A 10,767-nucleotide genomic window follows, 5' to 3' on the forward strand; every position below is an offset into this window, starting at 1 on the left:
GAATGTGTTGAATAAATTAGTTACCAATCATATTGTTTAATGTTTATGTGTTTTACATACTCTTGAAATTGATGTTAAATTGTTAATTATGATACTAATTATGTATGTTTGTGTGTTATACATAAATTTAGGTTTTATTTAAATTTAGATATTGAGAAATTTAAATTGAATTTTATACACAAACTATTAAGTTAATTTAATTGTTAAGTTAATTCCTAATCTACTAAACCCTCTTAATTTTTTTCAAGAAAAGAAGAAATCATAATACAATAAAGGAGAATATTGTGGAATGCTTATTTAGTATACTTCTAGTATTCCACAACCAAACAAAAGTTCAAAAATAAAACAATAACAGAAAGAAAATTGTACCAATAAAGAGCACTCTCACTGCCCAAGAACGAGTAAAACCCCAACTCCACATAGAAAATTACTTCATTGAAAACAGTAGAATCAAAACAACAAATAAATTCTAATTAAATGTGAATTACTAATAGTAGGTAACCTTTTATATTTTAATTAGAATATACTGTATAATTTTGGTAGGCCACTGACGAATTTATGTCAAGTACATAAGAAACTTAAATAGTTAAATTGATAGTCTTTGATGAATGTGTAATTGATTTTGATATTTTATTTGTTTATTTAAATAGGAATTACAATAATGATCGACAAATATTTTACCAAACTACCAAAAAATTCAGAACCTTTAAATTCAAAGCCAAAGGAGAAAGTTGCTTTTGTTGAGAAAGAAAGTCTTGCATCAGATGATGATATTATTGGTGATCCTGGACTGCGAAAACCAATTGATAGTTACCCATTTGAAATTAGAGATTCATTGAGGAGAAGATACTTAGCTAAAGGCCCTTGTCAACCAGTTGGGCATGAATTTCCATTCACTCTTATTCGCGAAAAGAATCGAAGGTTTCAAGTTGCTTGGTTCAAGGATTATGAATGGTTAGAGTATAGTGTATCTAAAGACAAAGCTTATTGTTTATATTGTTATTTGTTTGCAAATAACAATAGAAGTGGGGGAAATGTTTTTACTGAGATTGGTTTTAATAACTGGAAAGATGGAAGACGTGCATTTGTCAATCATGAAGGAAGTCCTGGTAGCTCACATAGTGGTTGTAGAATGAAGGTCGGGCAATATCGTAATCAAAGAGGGAATGTGAATCAGCTATTGGCAAGACAAACTGCTGCTATGGAAGATGATTATCGCACTCGATTGTCAACGGTTGTAAGTGTTGCTCGAATACTTTTAGAGGAAGGTTTGCCTTTTAGAGGACATGATGAATCTGCAGAGTCACTCCACCAAGGTAATTTTCTAGAACATATTAGTTGGGTATGCAAGCGAGAAGAAAATGTAAATAAAGTGATGGGAAAGAATGCTCCAGGAAATAATCAATTGACTTCTCCTACGATTCAAAGGGATATTATTGAATGTTGTGCAATGGAAACGAGAAAGATCATATTGAATGAGCTAGGGGAGAAGAAGTTTGTTCTTTTGGTTGATGAAGCCCGAGATTGTTCAGTAAAGGAGCAAATGTCTTTGGTGTTGAGATTTGTTAATGACAAAGGAATGGTTTTGGAACGTTTTCTTGGATTGGTTCATGTGAATGAGACTTCTGCAAAAGTTCTAAAAAATGTTATTGATACTTTTTTTGCCAAGCATGATTTATCACTTGCAAAACTCAGAGGGCAAGGTTACGATGGAGCTGCAAACATGAGCGGTGAATTTAATGGGTTAAAAACACTCATTCTAAAAGAAAACAAAAATGCACATTATATTCATTGTTTTGCCCACCAACTTCAGTTAGTTGTTGTGACTGCTTCACATGAATCAGAGAGTGTAGGTGATTTCTTTGAAACATTGTCAATGATAGTGAATACAATTGGAGCTTCGTGCAAAAGAAAGGATACTCTTCGAGAAATACACAATGAGGAAGTGTTGAATCAAGTGGAGATGGGTGAGATTTCAACTGGAAGAGGTCAGAATCAAGAAATAAGTTTAGCTCGGCCTGGTGATACACGTTGGGGTTCTCACTACACAACAATAGTTAGACTTTTTGACATGTGGAATTCAGTTGAAAGAGTGTTGTTGGCAATAAACAAACTAGGTGAAAGTCTTAAAATCCGACAGTCTGCTGGGGGTGTATTTGATAAGATGGATTGTTTTCAATTTGTTTTCATTGGAAAGTTCATGATGAAGATTTTGGGAATTACAAATACCCTATCAAAGATTCTGCAAGCAAGAGATCAAAATATAGGATATGCACTCAATATGATTAATGTTGTGAAAAATAAGTTGCAAGAATTGAGGGAAGATGATTGGGATAATTTATTGAAAGAAGTAACTGAATTTTGTGAAGGACATTCTATTGATGTGCCTAATATGGAGAATTTTGTTCATGGTCGATCTCGAAAAAGGCTTAAGGGTGGAGAACCAATGACATATCTTCATCATTTTCGGATCGATATCTTCATAAAGGTATTTACTTTTACCTTATTTTAAAAGCATTGATAATTATTTAATTATATAATATAATTCAACCTTTAATTTATATGATATTAGGTAATTGATGTTATTGCAATGGAAATGGATAAACACTTCACTGAGGCAAATACAGAGCTACTTAGATGTGTGATGTGTTTGGATCCTTCAAATTCTTTTGCAAATTTTGATCATGTCCGCTTATTGCAACTAGCTAAGTTGTATTCAGATGATTTTAGTTCCACTGATATAATTGAGCTTGACCATCAACTTCAAAATTATATCTGTGATATGAGATCAAATGAGATATTCTCAAATATTTCCAATCTTGGAGATCTTGCAAAGAAGATGGTGGAGATAAATTACCACACTTATTTCCCTTTAGTCTACCGACTAATCGAGTTAGCTTTGATATTGCCGGTTGGAACAGCTAGTGTGGAAAGAACTTTTTCGGCGATGAATGTGGTGAAGACTGATTTACGCAACCGATTAGGAGATGACTTACTATCAGACTGTTTGGTGTGTTACTTTGAGAAAGAAATTTTTAGAAGTATCGATGATGAAGTGATTATGCAATCTTTTCAAAACTTGGCGTCTAGAAGAAACCAATTGCGACCACTAAAAATTCGTCGACCAAATCCTTGTTAGATGTATAAATAATAGATTTATTTTGTTCGGTGAAAAATATTGGATTTGTTATCTATAAAATTATATTGGATCTATTGTGTTGGATAAACATGTTAAATCATTTGGAAAATGTCCATATTTTAGGGATGTTTTGCTAAAATTTCAATAAATTATTAATGTCGCGCTAAGCCAGTGGTGCCCTACCAAAGGGATGCTCCTGGCTCCGCCACTGACAATTTAACATCAATTTCAAGAGTATGTAAAACACATAAACATTAAACAATATGATTGGTAACTAATTTATTCAACACATTCATGATTAATCCCTAATTTTAATTTAATAAACCCTAAATTAAATACTCAATTAATTGAACAAATTTAAACAATTTAACATCAATTTCAAAAGTATGTAAAACACACAACAATTATAATATGATTGTAACTAATTTATTCAACAAATTGATAATTAATCACTAATTGTAATTGAATAAACCCTAATAAATTGAACATTTAATTAATTAAACAAATAACAAAACAAAAAAAAAAAAGCAGACTCACCTGACCGGCGGCGGATTCCGGCGGCACAGTAGCACAGGCGAGGAGACAGGCAGGCAGACTGGCAGAGGCAGGCTGAGTTGTGGCCTTGTGTTGTGGCGTTGAACTTAGGCTTCTGCTGTTCTGCATATGTATATATAGGTTTTAACTTTTATTTTTTTTTCCTATTTAAGGCTACAAAACGGCGCCGTTTAATTTATTTATTTTTTTTAAATAAAATCTTCAAAACGACGTCGTTTTGAAGAACCCTAAAAAAAAAAAATAAAACATTCAAACTTCTATTATTTCCAGCCAGCCGCCTTCCTTCTTCTTCATCCTTCAAAGGGGGGACGCTGCAACTGCACTGCTGTGGCACCACCGGCTGCGCCGCTGCGGCACCTTCATCCCCCTTCAAAGCATTTTCCGGTCGCCAGTACGGCACGTGCCCCCCTTGCCGTACCGTCCCTCCGCCCCTGGCACAGAGGCATAACCACCCAAATAAAAATGTTCTAGAGGTGTGTAACAAATGGGGTGTTTGGAGACGGGAAAAACAAAAGAGATGAAAAAGCGTTCAAGCAATAAAGCAGGACACCAGAGCTTCTCACATAAATTCAACAAGAAAGTAAGCTTTATAATTTCTAATACCGCATAGATGATGAGAACTTAGAAATGCATCAAAATCAGGCATTTCAAAAGTCTGAGTATGTAGACCACATAAATGCACCAAATTGGAACAACTCATTCTGAGTATTAGACAATGTAAAAAGGTTTTTTCGTGCAATAAGGAAAATTTCACCTTCATTATCTTGAATTTTCCTCATCACACAGGAGCTTAACACCTAAGCTCACAGGAAAACTGATCAAACGGATAAATTTACAGTATTTCTCTTTATTCAGCCAATTGAACTCTAACTTGATCTCAGCCCATTCAAAAACAACTGAAATGTCAAAGATATAAGGCTGATCCCAAAAGTTTCCCATGCATACCTTGTTGGAGATTAGAATCGAGGAGTAATCATATCTAACTCCCTGAGTTCCACGTTGTTGTCAGCTAACTTAAACGAAGTTCATTCAAACTTCCGATAGCTGAATCTATATCATCACCGCATCCTTCAAGTACTTTCTCAAGAACTACACACAAACAGTTAACAAAGTCCCTAGCTAAATTAACAAACGGAAATGAAATGATCACATACTATTATGCCATACGAATTTGGAATATGTGGAAAAACAACATCATAACGAAGATATAAACCAATTAAACCAAGTATCATAAGCAAAAAATCACATTCAACAAATAGTAAATTAAACAGAAGTAGGAATTTTTTCAATTTTCGAAGAAAAAACAAAACCCAATTCCTGATAACAATATCGTTGCGTTTCACAACAGTCATTCCATCAAAGCTTCCAATCTGTCAATGCATCGATCAATCAATGAACAATTATATAAAACATATACATGTGTAGATTAAGAATGGAACCTGCCTGTCCATGCAAGGGAAAAAAGCAATGAGTTTCCCGATCAACAGTGAAGAAGATTGATTGGAGGAGGCAGAGGAGACAAAAACGGCGTCGCATGACCTTGGAAGAGAGGAATGAACAGGAGAGGAAGAGGAACAACGGATTTGCTTGGAAACGGGCGGGCTTATCATTGTTAATTCTTGGAAAAAGGATCTGTTCCTGCACATTATGGCAGACAATTTATATTTCTCCTTGTCTCCTCTTCTTCTCTACCCTCACCATTTCTCTCTTCCCCTATCGTATCGATTGACCTACCAAAATTCAATAAAAGGAGAAGAAAGAAAATTTTCTCCTTCGATACTTTGTTCAGATTGAACCGCTTTATCTGAAAATTTAAGAAATTTTATAAATTTGAGGACTGAAAATGATGGAATTAGGGTTTTTCCCGTACATAATTCATTTCATAAATCAGTCTGCGAATTAGAAGTAGAGAAGGAGAGAGGGTTTCCATTTCCTCTACTATACTTTCCTCTACTCGGCTTCCATAATTGTCTATGCCCGATTTAGGTCCTATAAATTAGTAAATTAATTAATTATTTTTTTTAAAAAAATAACTTATTTTTTTAAACAGTTAACTATTTATTAATTTTAATTATAATTAATATAAAAAATCTCTACTTTTAATTTTGATATAATTATATTCTATATTTTTTATCAATTAAAATATAATTTTTTAAAATTACTTTAATTATACCCTTTATTTTTTAACTAATGAAATTATTTCTTCACCACAATGCCAAAGTAAAATTAATAATAATTTAAAAATAAATTAATAATAATCTTTAGAATAGAATTGCAATAAAATTAAAAGTTTAGAATTTTTTTATAAATTATTTATTTTATTAATTTTTTAAAAAATTCACTCTAAATATTAGTATAAAATAATAGATTAGTATTATATTTGAGAGTTAAAAGAATAATTAAAAAATATTTTTAAAAATATTTTATTATTTTTAATATTTTTAAATTAAATCATATTAAATATTATTTTAAATTATTTTTTAATACTTTATAACTAATATATTTAATAAAATTATTTTCTTAATAATAGTTTTAAAAATAATGCTAAATAGTATGTACATTAGATAAATTTAGACAGATTTAAAAAAAAATCAATTGATAATGATTTTAATGAAAATAAAATCAAGATAAATTATTACTATTATAAAATTATTGATAAAAATTTAAAAAAAATTAAATAATAATAATAAATTTTTAAATATATTTAATAGTGAGAAAGAGTAATTTAATAATTTTATAAATTTCCAACTATACAAATAATGGTAAGTTGTATTTGGTCAAATATTAAAAAACTAAAATTTAATTATAAAAAAAATAAAATATAGAATAAAATTATCACAAAAGCAAAATACATAGGTCTTTGATGATTAATTTTAAATTTTGCTCGCATGCTATGATCACATGGTATTGACATGGCATGGTGACATGGCGTTTATGTGGTAGGTGACATAGTAATTTCATTAATTTTTAAAGGCACATAAAACAATAGAATATAATTGAAATAAATTTAAAAAATTATATTTTAATTGGCAAATAAAAATATAGGTGTAATTTCAATAAAATTAAAATTATAAATTTTTTTAGCCATTTACTCTTACTAATTTTGTCTATTCCAGTTTTTAGTATAAAAAATGATTAAATTGTTCTTGTTTCTAATATCTATAATTTTTTGTTACTATCGAATTTAGATCACTAGATCCATTGCAATCCCAAAAGGAGAGAATTAGGGCGACAACTCAATACATAATAGAATGATAGGTCCTTTGCCGGTTCAAGCCGGTCCATGAGTAAGACTTGGATAGACTCGGGTCAATTAGACCTAAATAACCGATAAAGTCTGCAATATTTGAGATTATGTTCAAATAATATCAGAAGAAATTAATATGACGCGATATGCATATACACACTGTCTGCATGAGTGTAATAGAGAAATACAAATGCAAGACAGTGGTAGCAGACTCAAAAAGGACAAGAAAAAATGGAAATAAAAGGAAGAGAAAGGAAATCAGAAAAAACTTATCAAAACTCACTAAGTTCAAATCTATTTTCGGATGTTAAATATTAATTTAAAATCATAATTATTTATTTTTATAATTTTTAAATTACAATTATTTAATTTCTATAATTTTAAAATAATAATTATTTAGTTTTTATAATTAATAAAAATATTAAATATTTAATAATATAAAAAAATAAAAATTATTTAATTTATTTTTTAAAATAAAAAAATTAAAATAGATAATTTTATTAAATTATAAAGGCTAAATAGTATGTGTAACTTAATTTATTATTTATTTTAAAAAAGTAATATTTTTTGAAAAACGTATTTTTATATTTTTAGTGTTTAGGCAATCCAAAAATAATTTAAAAGGAAAACATTTTTCCCAAATTAAAGAAAAATTAAACTATTTTGAAGATAAAAAAAACTTTTTAAAACAAAAAGGTATTAGTAAACTTATGAAATGACAAGAAATATTGATTTATTAAATACAAAAATAATCTTTACTTTTAATAATTAAAATCCTAATAAAAAAATTACTGTATCTAAAAATTTTTTGAAAGGTTTTAAACATCTTAAACTAAAAACTTATCCATTTTCTCCCTCTATGCTCTGCTTTTCTCAGATTTCTTTTAATTACTTCTCTCATTTTTATCGGGTCCAATTCAAATTGGCCATCGCTAATCAATCGGTTATAATTTAAATTACTTATAACTAATCGATCGGTTATAATTTAAATTATAGGAGGTCCAATATCAATAAAAATTTTGATATTATGTTATATTTTAAATTAAATTTAATTTATTTAAAAAACTAACTCAAAAGAAAAGAAAAAAATAAAAGGCAAACCGGTCAAACTAAACGCATATTTTCAAATCAATCAAAATTTCTCATAAGATAAAATATTTCCAACCACATCATGATGTTGATACCAAATATGGAGCCATCTTGCACAAGTGGTTCAATTGTGTAGCATACATCAAACAATCAAAGAAAGAAAATAAATTTTCCTGGCAAGCAATCACTACTGGTCCAAAAATTATAAATAGTGAGCTTTTGTGTTTGGTCATGGGAGGAAATGAGATTGATTTGTCTGTGGAGTTTTGATCTTTTGGTCCCTCTTGTTAATATGATGTCCAATGTCTGTCCATTTACAAAATGGTCCATCTCAAAAAAGTACACTATTTTCCCTCTCTCCATCTCTATCTCTCAAGTTATTTTTGTGGAAAATTTTAATATTTATTCTACATATACTCTAGTTAATTTTTCGATTTTAAAAAATATATTAAAATATTTTTAAAATTTTAAAAAAATTTATCAATTAGTCATCCATTAATTTTAACTATTAAATACTTTATTTAATCTATATAGTATATAAAAATTTATTAATTAATCTTTTAATTTTATAAAAATATTTATAATTTAGTACATTATGAAAGCATTTTAAATTTTTATGTTAACAGTAAAATTAATGAAAAATTAATTAATATATTTTTAAAATTTTAAAAATATTTTAATATATATTTTTAAAATAAAAAAATTTAACTAATAAATTTATCTATAATATAAAAATTACATAATAATTTTTCCTTTTCTGCAACTCCAATTATATGGGTTTCCACCTTTACTTTACACCTCCAAAAATAGGATATCTTGTTTGCCCATATTCACAAGTCTTGGGGTGAGTATTAGGTCGGTTTGATTTAAAACTGAACCGAACTGAACAAACTGAAAATTAAAATTTTAGTGTTTATAAAAAATCAAATTGATTTTGGTAAGAAACTGAATTGAATCGAACCGATCTGATTCGATTTGATTTGATTTGATCAGTTTCAATTTTTAATAATTTTTTTATTTTTTACATTTTATTTTTAATATTTTAAAATTTAATTAAAATATTTTAATCTTAATATGATTTAATTTCTCTATATTATTGAAAAAATATATTATTATCGCTAATCGGTTCGGTTCGATTTTTTTAATTTTTTATGATCAAAATCAAATCGAATCAAAATAATTAAAATTTTTGAAATTAAAAATTGAATCGAACTAAAATATATAAAAAATCGAATTAAATTTTCAAATCGATTCGATTAATTTTTTCGATTTGAACTAAATACTCCAAATCGTGCACACAACACAAGTATATGTTTTAAAATCTTTCTCTTATGAGCTTATACGGGGAGTGGGGTACTTAATAGGGACCCACACACATCGTGGGGACAATGGATTTGGTTTTTTAAATTAAAAAAAAAGTCGATTTTTATGATTTAAAAATTAAAAAAAGAAAAAGAGAGAGTTAATGATACTTCCATCCTTGTAGGAATAGATATAAAAGAGTGAGTTGTTAGCAAAAAGAAAAAGGAGAGAGAAAAAAAAATGTCAGGGAGTGTGTGTGATGGGATTTCACTCAAATATGCTCTTTGACCAAATCTTTCCTATTGGCTTTGACCACAATATAGTACACGCCAAGAATATTATTTACTTAATGGAATCATATTTTTCACCCTCAATCAGGAAATCTTTCCCATACCAAATCTCTTACATACGGCGAGATCTTTTTGATGATATATGTTGAGTTGAAAGAATATTTATTTGCATAAAGTTATTTGTTTTAATAAAATTTAAAAAAATATATAAAAAAATAATTATATCTTTTTTAAGTAAAAAGCGCACGATATCAATAGAATTTAAAAAAATTTAAAAATTTTCTTTGTATAATAAATTAAGGGAAAATTACTTCTTAATCCCTCAGGTTTAACGTAATTAACACTTCTATCCCTCTATTTTGGCGACCCAACACTTAAGTTCCTCACTTTCTCTCCCGTCCAATTTCGTAGTCCTTCCGTTCATTTAAACCGTTTGGTCAAAGAGTCAAAAGTGAGAGGTGATAATTTTTTCCAGAAATACCCTTCTCTTAATGTGAAATTCCTTTTTTTTTTTTCTCTTTCATGCTTTCTCCCGTTGCAGAAGAAGAAGAAGAAGAAGAAGAAGAAGAAGAAGAAGAAGAAGAAGAAGAAGAAGTTGCTGGGTAAGAAGAAGAAGAAGAAGTTGCTGGGTAGGAAGAAGAAGAAAAAGTTGCTGGGTAGGAAGAAGAAAAAGAAGAAGAAGAAGAAGAAAGATTTGCTGGGTAGGAAGAAGAAGAAGAAGAAAAAGTTGCTGGGTAGGAGGAAGAAGAAGAAGAAGAAGAAGAAGAAGAAAGAAGAAGAAGAAGAAGAAGAAGAAGAAGAAGTTGCTGGGTAGGAAGAAGAAGAAGAAGAAGAAGAAGAAGAAGAAGAAGAAGAAGAAGAAGAAGAAGAAGAAGAAGAGGGTTAATTTTGTCAATTCACGTGTCCCAAACGGCTATTTTGAACGGAAGGACTGCGAATTTGGACGGAAGAGAAAGTGAGGGACTTAAGTGTTGGGTCGTCAAAATAGAGGGACAGAAGTGTTAATTACGTTAAACCTGAGGGACTACAAAGTAATTTTCCCATAAATTAATAATCCATCCTTAATTGGTGTATTAGAAGTAGGGGCAACCAGTATTCGGTTCAAACTGAAAAAACTGATTGAATCAAATTGATTTGAAAATTTA

General features: G+C 29.1%; 1 protein-coding gene across 1 annotated transcript; it reads left to right on the top strand.

Moving 5' to 3' along the window:
- LOC122721711 (zinc finger MYM-type protein 1-like) lies at window positions 1-3,256 on the top strand. Its single transcript, XM_043950229.1, has 2 exons — window positions 1-2,488; window positions 2,573-3,256. The coding sequence occupies exons 1-2, from the start codon at window positions 662-664 to the stop codon at window positions 3,137-3,139; spliced, it is 2,394 nt and encodes a 797-aa protein (XP_043806164.1). The 5' UTR covers window positions 1-661; the 3' UTR covers window positions 3,140-3,256.
- The last annotated feature ends 7,511 nt before the right edge of the window (window positions 3,257-10,767 follow it).

Source organism: Manihot esculenta, chromosome 14 (assembly GCF_001659605.2).
Source record: "Manihot esculenta cultivar AM560-2 chromosome 14, M.esculenta_v8, whole genome shotgun sequence".
Classification (NCBI taxonomy): domain Eukaryota; kingdom Viridiplantae; phylum Streptophyta; class Magnoliopsida; order Malpighiales; family Euphorbiaceae; genus Manihot; species Manihot esculenta.

Coding starts and splice junctions, on each gene's coding strand:
- LOC122721711 (XM_043950229.1), top strand. CDS start 662: ATGATCGACAAATATTTTACCAAACTACCAAAAAATTCAGAACCTTTA. Junction 2,489..2,572: donor GGATCGATATCTTCATAAAG/GTATTTACTTTT, acceptor ATATGATATTAG/GTAATTGATGTTATTGCAAT.